Below are 20,823 nucleotides of genomic sequence, written 5' to 3' on the forward strand. Positions count from 1 at the left end.
TTAAATGACTACTTAGGACAATCCAAACAAATAGAAATCAACATGTTTCAAAATAATTTTAAAATAATATAAAGTCTAAAATGATTAAGAGCTTGAAATTAGGAGAAAAAGAACATTAAACACAAAGGGCAGGAAACCAAGGAATGGAAGAACTTCCTTCAATCTACATACACACCTCTAAGTAAGGGTCAGTCAGGTTGCCCTGCCTAAGTCTTAAGTTTTAACCCATTTGCTTACTTTGGGGATTAAAAAAAAAAAAAGGGCATTTTCTAAGCATACTTCTGTTATTTAATGGCATTCCCTCCTACATACTCAGGGCAGAAAGGAACCTTGCTTTTAAAATTTCAGGATGATGCACATATTGGAAAATTTAATATATGTTGAATCAAGAATCATATTCTATACCTTAATCCTGAGTCAATTGAATCAATGTTACATTTAAAACTTATTTTAATAAGATAAAAATATTTTGGGGGCAGCTAGGTGGCACAGTGATTAGAGCACCAGCCTTGAATTAGGGAGGACCCAAGTTCAAAATCTGGTCTCAGACACTTAACACTTCCTAGCTGTGTGATCCTGGACAAGTCACTTAACCCCAGCCTCAGAAAAAAAGATAAAAATATTTTAAAAGATGTTTGTTGTGTTGATAAAGTAAAGTTCCCCCTCCTATGGTTTAAAAGACTATTTTTAATTCAGATTAAAAAAATTAAACAAACCACAACACTTTACGTAAACATGTTTAAGTGTCTTATATTTTAAAATATGTGAATGACATGCATCAAGAGGAACAAATCTCAACTTTAAGTTTAGTTACAGAATTTTAAAAATTTAGCTTGACAATTTGGAACTATGCCCAAAAAGTTATCAAACTGTGCATACCCTTTGATCCAGCATTGCTGCTATTGGGCTTATATCCCAAAGAAATACTAAAGAGGGGAAAGGGACTTGTATGTGCCAAAATGTTTGTGGCAGCCCTTTTCATAGTGGCTAGAAACTGGAAGATGAATGGGTGTCCATCAATGGGAGAATGGTTGGGTAAATTATGGTATATGAAGGTTATGGAATATTATTGTTCTGTAAGAAATGACCAGCAGGAGGAATACAGAAAGGTTTGGAGAGACTGACATCAACTGATGCTGAGTAAAACGAGCAGAACCAGAAGATCGCTGTACACTTCAACAACAATACTGTGTGAAGGTATATTCTGAGGGAAGTGGAAATCTTCAACATAAAGAAGATCCAACTCACTTCCAGTTGATCAATGATGGACAGAAACAACTACACCCAGAGAAGGAACACTGGGAAGTGAATGTAAATTGTTAGCACTACTGTCTATCTACCCAGATACCTTTGGGATCTAATACTTAATGTGCAACAAGAAAATTGGATTTACACACATATATTGTATCTAGGTTATACTGTAACACATGTAAAATGTATGGAATTGCCTATCATCTAGGGGAGGGAGTAGAGAGAGGAAGGGGAAAATTTGAAAAAATGAATACAAGGGATAATGTTATAAAAAAAAATTACTCATACATATATACTGTCAAAACAAATTTTATAATTATAAAATTAAAAAAAATAAACCTATAATCACACACACACACACACACACACACACACACACACACACACACACACACAAATTAGCTTGATACATCCTATATTTGGCAAGCAGCTATTATCATCACCAGAATCTAACCTACATGTAAATAAATTCTCAGAGTAAACTAAAAAGATAACTTTTAAGTCTGAATCTTTTAGTGAGGCTAAATTTTCTAAAATTAATTTTCAAAGAAGGAACTGATTATGTACTTGATTGAACAGGAAAAGACACAAAAAGAGCACTTTGGCTACATGAAATATAACTTCTCTGATTTGTTAAACAAGACAACATCTTCCTTGTTATATTTAAATGGAAAGCTTCAATCATTTTTAAGGGCATGGAAAGCATCTGATCCATTCTTAGTAAGAAAACATATTTATGTATGTAGACACAAGTTAAGAAAAGTTCCTGTCTGTTTTTTAACTCAAAACAGTTGAACAGCCTGTTCTAGCTCCATAAAAAAGTAGTTTTAAAATCATTTGGGGGCTCAGGCTAAGTAGACTAAGTATGAACATAATTTTTTAGGATATCGTAAGTAATATGTGATAGGGCTATCATGAAAGATCCTTTTCAAACTACATATCAAACCTATTATACATTTTAGAATAGCAATAAAAGAGTAAGACAGCAATAAGAGCAAACACATCCCACTTCATTTGATATGTTATGACTGAACTGTCCAAGTTCTCAACATAAACCTTTGAGCAGCACTGAGAACTTATAGAAAGTTAGAAAGCTGACCAGGGAAATGGGAAACAGAAACCACATGAAATCCTCATTTCACGTATAGTGGCATTCCATCCAAGCTCCATTCAGACTCAATAGGTGGTCTTGAAGAAAGATCAAACCACCAAAACTGCTGCACTCAGTTTGCATTGGCTATCTGATGATCTACTGGGAGCCCAGAGCCATTAATTTCTATTCTCATATCAATGGAGTTGGTTTTGATGAAAGGTTTAAACTAAGGCAATTATTGAAATGTGTAGTAATAATAATTCAATTATAGTTCTACTTTGGCCATTCCAATACGCTACAAAACAACCCAGATTAAAAAGTTCTGCCAAATTTCAATTTCAGAAATCCATTCTTACAAAAGCAGACAAAATATGCTATTTTTCTCAATAGTTTAATAAAGTATAAAAGCATAAGGAAAAAAAGACTTATTTTAAATAGCAATATCTTCAGTAATGACAAAGATAGATACTATATTTCTGAATGAATTAAAATCAAGTGAAGTTTTGGATAAGATCCACTGTAAATGTTCCATTGTCTCTTTTCCTTCTTACTGTCAGTTTAATATCCACTAACATAGACTTCCATATTCCTTTATATATTAGAGTCATTGGGGACTAGGTTTTACCTGGAACATTAAATCAATTTCACATTATGGAAAAACAGATAATTTTGCTTAAATAAACCAACACAACACAAGCCTGAGATTTTTGCAAAAGTCTATCTTCACTCAAAAATGTCCCCGAAAACCCAATTAAGCAAATGAAATCGTATGGTACTATGACAATTTTTTTTTTTTTTTTTAAAGAAAAAAGCCAGCTCTCTTTTCTACTGTCATGCTGACTTTGTTTTCAGGCTGAAATTCAACACTATCACCTGATTTTCAGTAGTTCTTTCTTTACAACTGAATCAAACAGAATTCTTGGACCACATTTATTATTATTGTAAACCTTAGTTTTGTCCTTTTGTTTCTTCATGTGGGTGGAGCAGCACCAGGAGTCATATGAATCTATAGAGATACACTTCCCACCTAAAGCTATAAAAACTTTTGTATTTGAACTTTTAAAGACAAAATACAAACAAAACAATCTCTACCCAGCACCAGGAGTCATATGAATCTATAGAGATACACTTCCCACCTAAAGCTATAAAAACTTTTGTATTTGAACTTTTAAAGACAAAATACAAACAAAACAATCTCTACCCAAGTTCTTGGCTGAGGCTGTACAAAGGAGTCTAAAGGAGAGATGAGAAGGAGACTTTCTTCAGTTAGCACATGATGCTGACCCTTCATCATTACTTCTGTGCCAAAAGCAAAGTCTTTAACTTTTATGTAAAAATGATTTACCAATTGTCAGAGCAGCTCCATCTATCTAACGTTTTAGTCTATTTATCATCACATTTAGCTATGCAATGTACTTTAAGTGACTTTTCTAATAGTGACTAGATACACCGAACTATCCACATTCTCTCACCCAAATCCCCTTGTGACAAATGGCATGCGTTTGAGAGAGAGCTAGCCAGGACTGAGGTTGTCCATTGTGGTTGAATAACAGTTTTTCCTCTATGCAAAGCTAAATGGTTACTGGAATTAGACCCTAAAACCTTGGCAATCATCTTCCCACCCAATATTTCCCAACTTTCTCAGTCATTGACATGCCTATGAATACACCAAGGGGAGGATTTTTTTTCCTGGCTTGGAATCCATGGGTTAAACCGACTGCCACACTATTAAAAGCATTTATAGATGTAGATAGCACATTATCCAAATATTCTTGTTCCCTTCTCTTCAATGTTTCCTACCATCATAATTCACCTAATCTTGATCAAAAACCAGGAAAACTGGCAAAAAACAAAAAAAGAGTCGGGAAATCAGAAACATCATGACACATCGATTCCAGTCACATTTAATACAAAAAAAAAAAAAAAAAAAAAAACACACACACAAAAAACAAAAAAACCAACCCTAGTCAAAAGGCATACTAAAAACTAAGAACTAAACTAATTCAGAGCATTTTCCTTCCAATGATATTTAAATTTATCTGCATGGTGCATAGTTTCAAAATGTTTTTTAAATGCATTATCTCATTTGATTCTCACAATAATATAATTTGTGTGGGAATTGGAGTCAAACTTATTTTTTGTAAAGATATTTTTGTACCATTTATCTAGTATTCAACATGTCTAAAGAACAATTCATTTCCCCCCCCCCCCAAACACACCTTTTTTCCCAATCTCTGGCAACGACAATGCCACTTTTCCCATATTCCAGGGTCATAACCATAATATTCTCTTTGACTCCTTCATTACCCTCAATTCACACAGCCAATGAGTGTCAACTCTTGCTCTTCTTCCCTTCACAATATTTCTTGCTACCGATCCTTTCTCCCTCCTCACATAGATATAATTGGAGTCCAGAATCTCTAGATTACTTTGATGGCTTCCTAAAGGATTTCCCTGCTTCAGAATCTCCCCACTCCATTCTATTCACCATACAGCTATCAGAGGGATTTTCCTTAAGCATAGATCTGCCTATATAACCCCCTATTCAATGCACTCCAATGATTCTCTGTTGCTTCTAAGTTAAAAATACTGCACTCTAGGGTTTTCAATATGAACTCTTCTGCAACATCTTTAAAGTTCTCCACGACTTGTAGTCAACCTGTATTTCTGTTCTCACTCTATGTTACTCCTTTTTGTGAACTCTATGTCCAGTCAAATTGACCTTCTCTTTGTTCTCTCTCCTCAGTCTTCATGTCTTTGTGCTGGCCACCCTTATGCCTAGGAGGCACTCTCTCTTTTCTTCATTCTCATGGAATCTCTCTCTTCCTTCAAGATGCTCAAGCAACATCTTCCCACAAAGCCTTTCCTTATTCTAGTTGCAAGCATCTTTCCTTCTGTCCTAACTACATTTATCCTGCAAAGATTTATGTATGTGTATATGTTGTCTCCCTTGCTAGAATTTAAGATCCTTCAGAGCAGGATCATTTCAGTTTTGTCTTTGTGTCTAATGCCCAGCAGATAGCAGACATCTAATAGATGCTTGCTGGCTGACTTGGGTATAAAGCAAGTTTCCCCCAAAATTGTAAGCTCTCAAAGAGAATATGAAAACATGTTCCAAATTAGTAACAATACAAACGCAAATTAAGTTAACTTTGAGGTTTTCACTTTAAACTTGGCAAATAGGCAAATGTGAGAACACTAGAACCCTAATTCCAAAAGTTGTAGGAAGGCAAATACATTGATACACCACTAGTGGTATTTCAAGAAGTCCTGTATTGGAAAACAACTTAGTCATGCAGGAAGAGTTAAGTAAATTCTTCAAATTCAGGGTTCAATTCCTTCCTTTCTTGTTTTAGGATTTAATGAATACAGGTTGCTCAAATGTATGATATGGCGGAGAGCAAACATGGAGTCATTCGATATTAGTAGTAGTTAGTTCTACAGAAGAAACTTCTCATTTTGATGCGAAAGCTTCTCAGTGATAAAATTATTAAGATAACACTCAGTGATCCTGAGAAATTAGTCAAGCTTGCCCTCATTGAGTTTAATATATTATATATTAACAATTATATATTCAGAACTTTCATTAATTTAAACGGATTTCCCCTTTCCTTAATCAAAATACAACAGATTTTAGCTAAGCTTCTTGAAGATAGGAATCCTGACTGATTTCCCTTTGCATCTCCGTTAGCATATAGGAGAGTACATTGTACACAGCGGGCACTTTATGCAAATCTGATACAAGGATTAATAAATAAAAACTGGTGAAGTTTGCCTAAACTGCAGCTTGCTAACACATAACAAATTCAAATACACAAAAACCTTACTTTAAAGAAATTTGCATGAAATAGGTTACACTCAAATAATTTCTGAATGAAAGAATTTATAGGAGAAATAAAAGTATTACTGATATTTATATTATCATCTATTAGTACATTATTATTACTATTTGCACAGATCAACCTTAAAAAACATGTATAATGTCACTGTTAATGAGAACCACTGTGTAATAGAGGTTAAACACTGGAAGGCATGGTCATTACTGAATATAGAATACTATTATTATGTATATTACATATCATATTTTCATGATTACCAACTAGAAGTTGGACATATTCAACTCTTATTAAATATACATATGAATCCAGTATAGGGAAGGGAATAAAGGTGTTATGAATTACCTACTATGTGCTTTTCAATTTTTTTACATGTAATATCTCACTACAACCCAGGGAGGCAGGTGCTATTATTATTCCCATTTTACAGTTGAGGAAATTGAGGATGACACAACTAGCTAAATGTTCTGAGACTAAATGTTTTTGACTCCAGGCCTGGTTCTCTGGCCATTATGCCTTAAGCTGCCTTTAAAAATGTACATCAGATACAGATCCAAGAACAGATGTTACATATTGTATTGATGCTTCAGTGGAGATACGGAATTAGTTTGAATTACTGAATTACTGAACATATGCCAGTGTTTGAACTGTGTGTTATCTGGAAAATATTGTGATTATGGAGCCAAACATGTGGCCTTTTTTTTTCTGAGTCTTCCATTTTGCATTTTGGTGGATAGAAATAACAGAGAATTTAGAATTTGACACATGCACTCCCCATTCCTAATAAAGTTGAGAGCCACGCAAAATTCTAAGGTCTAACAGCGACAACAGAATATAAGACATGAACAATGACTATGAAAAAGTCCAGAATATCAGGGTGAATCAACACTCAAACCTAGAAAGCCTTTCCTTAAGAATTCAGAGCAGCCTTTTTGTTGTAGCTAGAAACTGGAAGTTGAATGGATGTCCATCAATTGGAGAATGGTTGGGTAAATTGTGGTATATGAAGGTTATGGAATATTATTGCTCTGTAAGAAATGACCAGCAGGAGGAATACAGAGAGGCTTGGAGAGACTTACATCAACTGTTGCTGAGTGAAATGAGCAGAACCAGAAGATCACTATACACTTCAACAACAATACTGTATGAGGATGTATTCTGATGGAAGTGGAAATCTTCAACATAAAGAAGATCCAACTCACTTCCAGTTGATCAATGATGGACAGAAATAACTACACCCAGAGAAGAAACACTGGGAAGCGAATGTAAATTGTTAGCACTACTGTCTATCTACCCAGGTTACTTATACCATCGGAAGCTAATAATTAATGTGCAACAAGAAAATGGTATTTACACACATATATTGTATCTAGGTTATATTGTAACACATGTAAAATGTATGGGATTACCTGCCATCGGGGGGAGGGAGTAGAGGGAGGGAGGGGATAATTTGGAAAAATGAATAAAATAAAAAAATAAAAAAAAAAAAAAGAATTCAGAGCAGCTCTGAAGTGGCCAATGAGTTATACAGGCCTAAGGATGAGAAGCTGCCAGATTCCTTTGAACAGAACAGACTCTATGAGGGTAGGGACTGTCCTTTATCTTTCTTAATATCCCTAGTGCTTAGTACAATGCCTGGTACATAGTGGGCACTCATTAAGCGTTTGACTGGCTGACTAGAAGAGAATCTTATTAAAATTTTTAAACCACACATTTTCACATCTCTACAAACAAATACATATGTTTTATAAAATCCATACAAACTAATACCTGGTTTCTGTTTGTTAATCACTGTTTTGGAGACCCAATAAAACCAACCCTATTATTTCTTAATTTCGTTCGACCAAAGATTTGGTAAAATTCACATTTTCTGCACTCTAAGGTTTTCAATAAGACATTTCTAAATATTACAAAGATTAAAAGAAAGGAAGCTGAGGAAAAAAAAATAGCTTCCTCTTCTACACTACCTTCTCCTTCATGTGTTTTATCTTTGGAAAATCCATTGGCTGTCGACAGCTATATTTATCAAGGAAATTCCTAAAATTCTTCTCTAGATGATCAAAATTGGTTTAACCAATTATTTAACTTGTCCTACAAAACCACAAGGGACAATTTATAAAAGAAGCTTCTTTATCCATAACAACCAACAAAGAAATGAAACACTTTTCATTGCCTATGATAAATTTACTTCGTAAATAACGATCTAATTAGCATTGTATAGGAAGAATTACTTACTCAAGAAGATCTGGGTCCAATCCTTCAGATATCATTTTGTTTCTTATTGCCATTACAGGAACACCCTGAACCAAAGAAACATGGAGAGAATAAAAATATCAGAAATGTCTATTTATATAATTTATACCTCACTTTAGCTACCCACTCCATATGTGACCTGCAGGTCTACTCTTTGTTAAAAATAAACTATATAAAACTAGGGGAACCATGAAATACCTTTTTAAAAAAAAATTATAATAACTATATTTCAATACAATTGATTTGTAATCCTATATTTTTAAATACATTTAAAAATCTAATTTTGAGAAGAGCTCCATTTGGTTAGCCTGCCAAAAAGAATCAAAATTCTAAAAAAATTAAGCACTCTTTTGTAATTAAATGCCTTCTGAGATATTTATGACTCATTTTCCACCTTGTTCTTATAAAGTTTGGGTTCTTCCTGAAGCCACTGTTGGATGAACAATTCACCTTATTAAATCACAGAGTACCAAATGTTGACTTGAACTGAAATTGAAAATGTCCAGGTGGATAATCATTAAAAGTGATTTTTCTGTTTATTTTTTCTTTTAACTAGACTTGTGATTTTATCTACATAGGGAGTTTCAATAAGGAACCTGATTTACTAATGCGGACTTCAGTGTTTAGGATATTGGAGGAGGAAAGTGACTTGCTTAGGGTCATAGAACCAGTAAGTGTCAGACTTACTCGAACTGTTTTTCTGAACTCTAAGCCTTGCTTTCTATCCACTGAGCTCTGCTTTTCCACAATGAGTTCAAAAGAAATCTAAGTCAAGAAGAAATAAAAAAGCTGTCTGCTGAGGATGTTTTATATTGTCACTTCAATTTTAGTCCTGATGACAAAGAACCTGGATCATTACCAACTTCTAACTACTAATGCTTAGGTTTATCACTGTGATTTTAAAAAATAATTTATTTTTTAAATAGGATTTTATTTTCCCAAATACATGCAAAGATAGTTTTCAATGTCACCTTTGCAAAATCCTGTGTTTCAATTTTTCCTCCTCTTTCTTTTCCTCCCCTTCCTCCAGACAGTAAACAATCTGATGTGGGTTAAAGATGCATCACTGTGATTTTAATGATCCATGATCAATAGGGGACAGTAGATTACTTGAGGGATGGTATCAACAGTGCACCAAGGTCACTGGCCATCACACAGCTATTCTGTGAATGAAAGCACTTGGTCTCTGGCACCTTGAAAATGCCAAACTTAATTTTGAAATGTATTAGTAGGAATACTGGAGAGCTTACAGAGGAACTGTAAGTTAATGCCATATTTTGAAAAAGAGACCTCTCAGCATCTTTAACCTTGGCCTGATGAGAGAAGGGCTTTCTACAAATCCAATTGCTAGCATTAACTTGACTTTAGCATATTCCACAGACTATCACTGGAAAGGTTATACAAACAAGGTACAAGTCCAAGAAAACAGAAAGGGAGGGGGAAGGAGAAAAAGGGAAAGAATGTTTCCTAAAACATGGCAAAGAGAATGAAAGGAGAGATACGGATTGACAGATTAAGGAGCTTGGATTCATAAGCACCTTATATTAACATGTTTCCCAAAAATGGTGAAAAGCCAGTTCAGTAGAGATGTGTTTGGATGACGGAAGAATTTGGTCCAAATCTGATATAGTCATGGTTATAGGAGAAAAAATCCAACCAAATAAGCCACTTTTTTAAGCTTTTATGCTAGGGACTTCATTATGATTGCCACTTTGACATAATGTACAATCCATAAGAATACCTATGGATTATCTGCCTTTTGAAAGGACATTTTGAACTGTCACTAATGTTGCCCAGAAAATTTGTTCTTGTGCCTTATTCTGCTTCAGAGGTTGAAAAACACTACCTGGCTTGCTAAATACCTAAAAGAAAAGAGTCCCATTTCTGATTTCCAAAGGACGGAGCTACTGGTGGCCTAAGGAGGACAGGAGAGACCTCAAAACACAAGTATACCGAGCTGTGGGATTTTTTTTGGCATGGAACAACTGTAGCAGTTCCAAGGTAAGTAAAGAGGGGGAGAGAAGGCAGCCATAGGGCCGATGTTCCAGAAAATCCCATCTGCACTTGCGTCACTGGAGAAATTGTATAAAGAAGCCAGGCTACTGAGATTATGATTGCAGCATCAAGAGTTAAATATAAGTGCTTTATTGCATCACAAAAACTTTTGTTTGGGAGTTTCAAATTTGCCAAGACATACGGTGATTTGTTATTAAATGTTAATAGGAAGTACCCTGCTAAATCCCTTTACACTCTGTTGAAGTTTTCCTAAAAGTTTAACCTCAGAGTAGTATTAGAGGGGAAATTTTGTAGGACTTTTATCTGCTTTAAGATAGAGAGAAATTGTTTTTTTCACAGTATCACCACACAGAAAAAAGCAAAATCACAGACTTGAAAGGGATTATAAGTATTTCAATCAGCACCAATGAATGATGATCTAACCACTGCTTAAAGACTAGCAAAAAGGGCATCTTTTTCCCCCCTCAATAGTATTTTATTTTTTCAAACACATATAAAGATATTTTTTGACTTTCATTTTGTGTTTCAAATTTTTTCTTCTTCCTCTCTTACTTCCCCTCTCCCCAAGATAGCAAGCAATCTGATACAGGGCATCTTCTGAAGGCTGCCCATTCCACTTCAAAACAACTCTTAATTGTTAGGAAATGTTTTTTTATTTGGAGCAACTTCTACCCATTAGTACTGGTCTTGCTGCCCAGGGCCAACCCTTCCAGCACACAATAACCCTCCAGATACTTGGAAGCCTGCTACTCCCTCCTCCAGGCCAAACATCTGAAAGTTCCCTCAGTTGTTCTTCCTATGGCATGGTCTCCTTGCCCTTACCATGCACGAATGGGCGTACTTGAGCTTGGCAATGTCTCCTTCAAATGCAGTGCCCAGAACTGAACACATACTTCAGATGTGGTGGGACCAGAGTAGAGTGCAGTGGGAGGATCAGCTCTTTTAGTGTGCACAAAATGCCCCTCTTAATGCAATTTAAGAAATTGGCAATTATTCTGGCAGTCATGTCACATTGGTAACTCATGTTGAATTAAGACCGTCTTCTGCAACCCCTGGGTCTTGTGCCCAGGACCTATTGTCTAACCATGCTTCTCCTTCTCTCTCTTCATGTAGTTGATTTTTTTAACTCAAGCATGCAGTACATTTTGTGATTTTTCTTCTAGATTTGTGAACTTAAATGACAACAATTTAATTAACAAATAAAGAATGGAAAATCTGAAGACTATTTACCCTATTATGTTAACAAAAGAAGAAACAGCTTGCTAAATTGATGGGCAGGATTTTGCAGCCCATCTTTTGAGGGCGCTGGGAACTCAGCACTATATCCTGATGCTAGAACATAAGTTCTATGCTTATAAAGCATAAAGGTTATTGAGTAATTACGGCTGTCCTGACTTATCTTTTGTTCTGGTTCTATACATGCTAACAATCTAGTCATAGTGAGATGGTGCCTGAGTATTATGAAATGTTGTAGTAGCTTTTCATCAAGACTGAAGATTTTTATATAAAATATTCTACATAATAGAAAGGAAATCCTTTATTGACCAAATCATGATATGCTGGCACAAGCTAGTTTGACAACTTTCGTTGGCTGGATAAAAAGTTTAAAGCTTCAAAATAAAATACTCTTCAGACACAAACCACTCAGACACAGTTTTCTAAGTTAGTTATCTAGAAGAGTGATGTTTAAATAACAAGTAAATATTAGTCTCAGGGCAGTGAGGTGGCACCATAGAGTATAATGTGCTGGGCCTGAAGTCAGAAGACTCACCTCCCCAAGTCCAAATTTTACTTCACTTACTAGCTATGTGACTCTGGGTAAGTCACTTAACCCTATCTGCCTCAGTTTCCTCATCTGTAAAACAAGCTGGAGAAGGAAACGGCAAACCATTCTGGGATCTTTGCCAAGAAAACTCTAAATGAGGCCATGAAGAGTCAGATGTGACTGACATATGATTGAACAACAACAACAAAAAATTTACCCATCATGATCAACCTATTATTTGTCTAATACCAAAGACTCAGATATTTGACTTGAAACTAACATCAGAGTATGGAGGAAAAGGGGAAACTTATAACAGAGTAGTTGCTGCAATTGAACCAAGGGCAGGCTCCTAAATAGTTCAGTTCTCAATGGCTTGATCTAACTTTAAAAATTACATTCATGTATAGGTGAAAAACTTAGAATTTAGAACAATAGGGTTTGGGTACCGATAAAAGATGGGTTTGTGGAGATTTTCAAATTCTACCTACTGATTTAATATGCTATTTATTCCTTTGCTAACATAATATGGCAAATAGTCTTCGGATGTTCCATTCTTTATTATTTAAATATCTGACACTTTTTTTTTGCAAGGTAATTGAGATTAAAGTGACTTGCCCAGGCTTACACAGTGGTTAAATATCTGAACTCAGGTCCTCTTACCTACAGGATCGGTGATCTGTTCACTAATCTGTGACACTTTTACTAATTATATGATCAAAAACAAATGCCTAAATCTCAGCCTGTTTTCTCATCTATAAAATGGGATAAATATGTGTAGGATCTACTTCATGGGGATTGGAAAGCTTTAATGAGAATCTCTAAAGCATTTGCTATATTCTCAACATCATCAAATATGTGTGATGAAATGCAAAGGTGAGGGCCAAGTAACCATGAAACTGGTCAGTCTATTATTGTGAGCTTATTTTTGCAGAACAAAAACTGATACCAGATTAGCAGTCTAACCAAATAATTTTAAAGACCAAGAACTGAAGTACTAGGCTCAGCTAATACATGAGAAGTTTGCTTTTATTCTGAACTCTTTTAAGAAATAATGTCATGTAACAGGGATAAACTGGAATCATTCCCAATAAGATCAGGAATGAAACAAGGTTGCCCATTATCACCATTACTATTCAATATTGTATTAGAAATGCTAGCCTCGGCAATAAGAGTAGAGAAAGAGATTAAAGGAATAAGAGTAGGTAATGAGGAAATCAAACTGTCACTCTTTGCAGATGATATGATGGCATACTTAGAAAACCTCAGAGATTCTAATAAAAAGTTATTAGAAATAATCCACAACTTTAACAAAGTTGCTGGATACAAAATAAATCTACATAAATCCTCAGCATTTTTATACATCACCAACAAAATGTTACAGCAAGAGATACAAAGAGAAATTCCATTCCAAACAAATGTCGAGAGTATAAAATATTTGGGAATCCATCTACCAAAGAAAAGTCAGGAATTATATGAGCAAAATTACAAAACACTTGCCACAAAAATAAAGTCAGATTTAAATAATTGGAAAGACATTCAGTGCTCATGGATAGGCCGAGTGAATATAATAAAGATGAAAATACTCCCCAAACTAATCTATTTATTTAGTGCTATACCAATCAGACTCCCAAGAAACTATTTTAATGACCTAGAAAAAATAATAACAAAATTCATATGGAAGAATAAAAGGTCGAGAATTTCAAGGGAATTAATGAAAAAAAAAAGTCAGATGAAGGTGGTCTAGGCGTACCTGATCTAAAGCTATATTATATAGCAGCAGTCACCAAAACCATTTGGTATTGGCTAAGAAATAGACCAGTTGATGGAAGTTGAATGGATGCCCATCAATTGGAGAATGGTTGGGTAAATTATGGTATATGAAGGTTATGGAATATTACTGCTCTGTAAGAAATGACCAGCAGGAGGAATACAGAGAGGCTTGGAGAGACTTACATCAACTGATGCTGAGTGAAATGAACAGAACCAATAGATCGCTGTACACTTCAATGCTGTATGAAGAGGTATTCTGATGGAAGTGGATATCTTCAACATAAAGAAGATCCAACTCACTTCCAGTTGATCAATGATGGACAGAAATAACTACACCCAGAGAAGGAACACTGGGAAGTGAATGTAAATTGTTAGCACTGTCTATCTACCCAGGTTACTTATACCATCGGAAGCTAATACTTAATGTGCAACAAGAAAATGGTATTTACACACATATATTGTATCTAGGTTATATTGTAACACATGTAAAATGTATGGGATTACCTGTCATCTAGGGGAGGGAGCAGAAGAAGGGCGGGGAAAATTTGGAAAAATGAATACAAGGGATAATGTTATAAAAAAAATTACTCATACATATATACTGTCAAAAAATTTTATAATTATAAAATTAAAAAAATAATAATGTCATGTAATAGGGATAAACTGGAATCATTCCCAGTAAGATCAGGGATGAAACAAGGTTGCCCACTATCACCATTACTATTCAATATTGTATTAGAAATGCTAGCCTCGGCAATAAGAGAAGAAAAAGAGATTAAAGGAATTAGAGTAGGTAATGAGGAAACCAAATTATCACTCTTTACAGATGATATGGTGGTATACTTAGGGAACCCAAGAGAATCAACTAAAAAAACTATTAGAAGTAATCCACAACTTTAGCAAAGTTTCAGGATACAAAATAAATCCACATAAATCGTCAGCACTTTTATACATCATTAACAAAATCCAACAGCAAGAGATACATAGAGAAATTCCATTTAAAATAACTGTTGATAGATAAAACATTTGGGAATCTATCTGCCAAGAGAAAGCAGAAACTATATGAGCAAAACAACAAACACTTTTCACACACATAAAGTCAGATCTAAACAAATGGAAAAATATCAAGAAATAATGTGAACTAAAAAGTTCAGTGCAGAATATATGTAACCTGGCAACTTGAATGATTACTGTGACAGTTTTATTTTGTGGTTCAATTTTTAGGGTAAAGTACACATTGCACAAAAATGTAGAAAAGTACACATTGCACAAACCTTCAAGTGTTAAAATTTGGACAAAAAGACACAGCCCTCAGCCCATAGGCAAGTTCTCAGTATTTGATTTGAGGGAGTGTAGTACACCGGAAAAAATATAACACACTGGAACAAAAGGCCAAGTTCAGATTCTGCGGGTTCTTGGATAAATCATTTTTATGCATTTGTTCCTCATCTGTAAAATGGGTACAAATAATGTTTAAACTATTTACCTCACAATATTATGAGAAGCCTGAAAACTGCCTGAAACAAACTGCCTGAAAACTGATCAGCAAACCTTAATATGCTATAGAAGTAGTTATTACTTGAAGAAAATGGGCTTGGGCCTGTTGAAGACAATTTTTCTCCCTTATAAGACGTATGAATTATGGCCTGGTAAATAAGAAGACTGCATTTTTGAAAAAGCACAATTTTGTTTTGTTTCTTTCTTACAGCATTCCTTATAGTTTTAAAAAAAATTGTTCCTGAAAAGCTGTATATAGATTAAAGTGTTGTAAACTGATTTTGGACACTTTGAGGGAGTTGATTATTTAATGGAACTTTGTGGAGATTCTTTTGTGATGAAAATACTCTCCCACTGAATTAGACATTGTGTAAATTCTGTGCTTCTCATATCAGGTTTTCTTTAAAGAAGGGTTCACTTGTCCAACAGGTAAGGACCTGTTCCTATATCTTACTCTTTGAAAGGATCTGAAAGAAACACCACACAGTTCTGTAGTAAGAACTATGATGAATGCACAATTGTTCTCTTCGGAAGGTAATCCTATTCCACAGCACACCATTCACTTTGAATTGCTTTTCAAAGAATATTTCGATTCTCTCACTCCAAGCCTTTGGTAAGCAGTGGGCCCTTTTATGGACAACTACCTGGAGAAAGATGCAGCTATGGTCATGGGATAGAGAACAGCTTGCTGACCCATATGGAAAATGAATTTATTGCATCATCCATACATATTCTCTGCACAATGGAGTTAATAGCAGGCCAATATTATCAGGTAGGAAAAAAGCAACCAAGAAAAGTAAGCATCTATCACTAAATCATATAAAATGTTACTCATTAAATTCTACTTGATATGAGCACCTGAAAGCATTAAAACAAGAACAGGGAGGTATTAAGATTTGGGCAGCTTATGATAGTCATGGGCAACTTCTCAATTGGTGACATTGACCTCACATCAATCAAAAACATTGTATCTCAAAAACTATAATTACTTTAACAAGCATCTTTCCTTTAACATAATAATTTCTGTTAGATTACTACAAGAAAAGGAAATTGTTAATGAAGATCTTTAAACATATCTTTTGTTGATGTGGTTCAATCAAGACAAACTGGCTTATACTTCATTGTGGCTGTCTGCGCACCATGTCATGAAATTTTCTAGTAACAAGAATCCTGGCTAGAGAAAATGGGTTCACACCAGATGGGAGTGGGGGGGGGGGGGAGAAGGAATAGATGGGAATATCTTCACTATCAGGGCTCCTGAATTCACTATTTGAAACCTATTTTCCTTTGATTGTTCCTCCTATCACCACTTCCTCTTAACCTGAACCTCTGACAAACTGATAGACTCATTATTGTTACTGTTTTTTTTATTAATTATAACTTTTTATATAAAAAGCATATGCATGGGTAATTTTTCAACATTGACCTTTGCAGAATGTCTGTGGCAGCCCTCTTTGTAGTGGCCAGAAACTGTAAACTGAGTGGATGCCCATCAATTGGAGAATGGCTGAATAAATTGTGGTATATGAATATTATGGAATATTATTGTTCTGTAAGAAATGACCAACAGGAGGATTTCAGAAAGGCCTGGAGAGACTTACATGAACTGATGCTGAATGAAATGAGCAGAACCAAGAGATCATTATATACTTCAACAACAATACAATATGATGATCAATTCTGATGGACGTGGCCATCTTCAACAATGAGATGAACAAATCAGTTCCTATAGAGCAGTAATGAATTGAACCAGCTACACCCAGCGAAAGAACTCTGAGAGATGACTATGAACCACTACATAAAATTCCTAATCCCTCTGTTTTTGTCCACCTGTTTGGATTTCCTTCACAGGCTAATTGTACATTATTTCAAAGTCCGATTCTTCTTGTACAGCAAAATAACTGTTTGGACATGCATACATATATTGTATTTAATTTATACTTTAACATATGTAACATATGCCATCTGGGGGAGGGGGGTGGGGGAAAGGAGGGAAAAAGTTGGAACAAAAGGTTTTGCAATTGTCAATGCTGAAAAATTACCTATGCATATGTTTTGTAAATAAAAAGCTATAATAAAAAATTAAAAAAAAAAAAAAAGAAACTTTAAAAAACCCCAAAACATTGACCTTTGTAAAACCTTCTATTCCAAATTTTTCCCTCCTTCCCCCTCCCTTCTCCCTTAGATGGCAGGTAATCCAATACATGTTGAATATGTTAATGTATATATCAAATCCAATATATGTATACATATTTATTCAGTTATCTTGCTGCACAAGAAAGATCAGCTCTAGAAAGAAAGGAAAAAGCCTGAGAAGTAAAACAAGAATGCAAGCAAACAATAACAGAAAGAATGGAAATGCTATATTGTGGTCCACATTCATTTCTCATAGTTCTCTCTCTGGGTTACTTCATTACTGAACAATTGGAATTGGTTTGAATCATCTCACTATTGAAGAGAGCCATGTGATAGACTCATTGTTAAGAAAATATTTAAAGGTATGATCAATATAGTGGAGTAGCAGAAAAACATGCAACCGAGCTCTTTCCCAATACCCTCAACTCCTTCATACAGATCTAGAAAATATATCAGATTTAAGTCCTGATTAGGAAGTCCAAGGGGGAAAAAAAAAATCACTGTGAATCATTTCTAGTCCATGCTGGTAACAGGGAGAAAAAGGAGTCTACAGAGGTTAGGGAAAGGATGGATGGGATCAAGCCAGAACAGACCCGAGCATTTCAGAGCACAAATACAAGAAGTGCTCCCATATGCATAGGCATGGGTAATTTTCCTAACTTTGTGCAAGGTACAGGAAGAATGTCAACCTGGCAGCTCAGCTATTCATTTCATCCTTCTGGATCACAGGCGTGTGAGGAGAAGGAGGACATTTCAGATGAAAAGCAGTTGCAGGATCTAAGCTGAATACTGAGAAATGACAGAAGCAAGCCGCAGCTGTGTGGTCAGGACCCCTGAAGCTGAGCAAGGTTTCAGTTCTACCTTCCAGCCTCCTCCAGGGACAGAATCAAGGCAAAACTCCCAGACCAGAGGGTCACTCTGAATCAACAGAGCTTTCTGCTAAGAGTGGATGAGTCCAACATAAGACAGTTAAATCTACAGGTGTGCTGATCGGACCCAAAGTTGGGTTCAGAATCTGCAGAGTGCAGGAAGCAACCAGAAACTACCCTGGATCAAATCACTTTGAGAATATTGAAAACTTTCAAGTCCCTAGTCTGAATTGTCCCTGAGAATAGTAGAACACTTAATACCCTAAGAGAGCAGTAGCAAGACCAATCCAGACATTTTCTTCAGAAGTACATGAAATCTGGCCTTAACATAGTCTTAAGTTAGGGAGTAGGCTGGAAAAATAAGCAAACAAAAAAAAAATAATCCCACAATAAAAAAGCTATTATGGTGACAGCAACATTTTAAGACATAATCCAGAAGAAGAGAATGACTCCAAAATATCTATAAGCAAGGGCCTCAAAGAAAAACAGAGCTTAGGCACAAGTTCAACTTGAACTTCTGGAAGAGCTAAAGCAGGACTTAAAAAAAAAAGAGCTAAAATGTTTTTATAAATGAAATGATAGCGCTAGAGGAAAAAATTGGAAAAGAAATGTGAGTCATGGAAGAAAAAATTGGAAAGAGGAATTAACAGGCTGGCACAAGAGGTACAAACCTTTGCCCAAGCAGCAAACTCCTTGAAAATTAGAATGTTCCAAAAAGTAGCCAAAGACTCCATGAAGGGGAAAAAAAGAGAGAGAGAAATTGTCCAAAAGTCTTAGTGCAGCTTTAATGAGTTGCCTTTTCCGTTCCTGGTATAAACTTAAAATTATGCTAAGACTTTGGGGCACCCTGGATTAAAACAATGTCAAAAGACTGGAGTTGGGAAAGTGGAAGGTATCTCCTAGTCAAATAACTGTTCTGGAAAACAAAATAACTTAAGAAAGCATTAGACTACCTGAAAGCTATGAGTAGAAAAAGAGCTTAAAACATGTTATTTCAAGAGATCGTTAAAGAAAAGAGCTCATATTTCTTAGAACTAAAGGGCAAAGACAGAAAGAATCCACTGGTCATGTCTTAAAAGAAATCTGAAAATGAAAACTTTCAGAAACATAATAACCCAAACCCAGAACTTCCAGGTCAAAGAAATAATAGTGCAACCAATCAGAAAGGTTTTTAAGTCCCAGGAAACCATTGTCAGGATCTGTAGAGGGCTGAAATTCTGAAAAAGGTATGCCTGAATCAGACAACAGAGCACTTAAGGCTAATTACCTTTTGGATATGAAACAATGACTATGTTAGCATATGTTTGGATAAATGGCTCTTCTCACAGTTGATGCTGACTCAATGTTTGATATTAAGATAATTGTAGGTAAGGATCAGAGGGGTGAGGGACAGAGGCCAGACTGACTTTACAGCAGGATGAAGAGGAGAGAAGTTGGTGACTGGACTCGAGAATCAAGGATCCATCTTTGGTAAGCCTGTGGCAGTTTGGCTGCTTCTTTCACTTCTCCCCCTAAAGGCCAAGGACTTTTACTTATCCTGACTCTGGCTGATCCTGAGGCCTCCAGGGAGCTAGCCTGGACTTCACAAAGATCCTGTGTGATTGAGCAACCACCACTATAAAGGAGCAGAAAGTTTGGCACACAATATTCCAGGTGGCAAAGGATATAGAATATATTATCCAGAAAAAGTGAGTATACAGGAGGGGAAAAAAAAATGTGCCTTATGAAATAGAAACATTCCTGATGAAAAGATCCAAGCCATTGTAGAAGGTTAAAAATACAACTACGGGAGTAAGAGAAACGAATAAAAAAAAGGTGAATGAGTGATCACAAAGAACTAAATAAGAATAAACATTCAAATAAGGGAGAAAATAATGTTTTCCTTCAGAAGCCTTCATCAAGGATCACAGAGAAAGTCTGAGTGGATTTAGTGGGTCCGATATCAATGATCTTAAATGAAGAATGGAAAAGGAAGGGAAGAAGAGAGAAAGGTAGAAAGAGGATTGAGAAAATTATCTTCTATAATTATGGTATATTAGCAGAAGTCCATATAGACAATGACAAAGTGATAGATGAAAAGTTATCATAACTGAAATACAGTCATTTGAACTGGTCAAAGAAGAATACACAAATACATGTACAGAAATATATGTCACTCAACAGGGAAGCAAGAAGTAAAGGGAAAGGTAAGAATGAAAGAGAGGGTAGATTATTGAAGGGATTAGTTATAAGCAAAACAAGCCTTAAGGATTAACAAAAATGTTCATAGCAGGTTTTTTTTTTTTTTTTTTTTTTTTGTGGTGATAAAGAATTGGAAATTAAGGAGATGTCCACGAA

The 20,823-nt window shown here is 35.3% G+C and overlaps 1 protein-coding gene across 4 annotated transcripts in view; it reads right to left on the reverse strand.

The window, feature by feature from the left end:
* WASHC3 (WASH complex subunit 3) overlaps positions 1-20,823 on the reverse strand; it is a 57,611-nt gene that overhangs the window by 5,980 nt on the left and 30,808 nt on the right. For all 4 annotated transcript variants that reach the window (XR_012482814.1, XR_012482813.1, XM_074271399.1 and 1 more), the window contains exon 6: positions 8,416-8,480. Coding sequence is in view for 2 of the 4 variants with exons in the window: in XM_074271399.1 (XP_074127500.1) it covers positions 8,416-8,480 (65 nt within the window). In the remaining 2 variants the exon portion in view is untranslated. The remainder of the gene's footprint in view (positions 1-8,415; positions 8,481-20,823) is intronic.

Source organism: Sminthopsis crassicaudata, chromosome 5 (assembly GCF_048593235.1).
Source record: "Sminthopsis crassicaudata isolate SCR6 chromosome 5, ASM4859323v1, whole genome shotgun sequence".
In the NCBI taxonomy this organism is placed as follows: domain Eukaryota; kingdom Metazoa; phylum Chordata; class Mammalia; order Dasyuromorphia; family Dasyuridae; genus Sminthopsis; species Sminthopsis crassicaudata.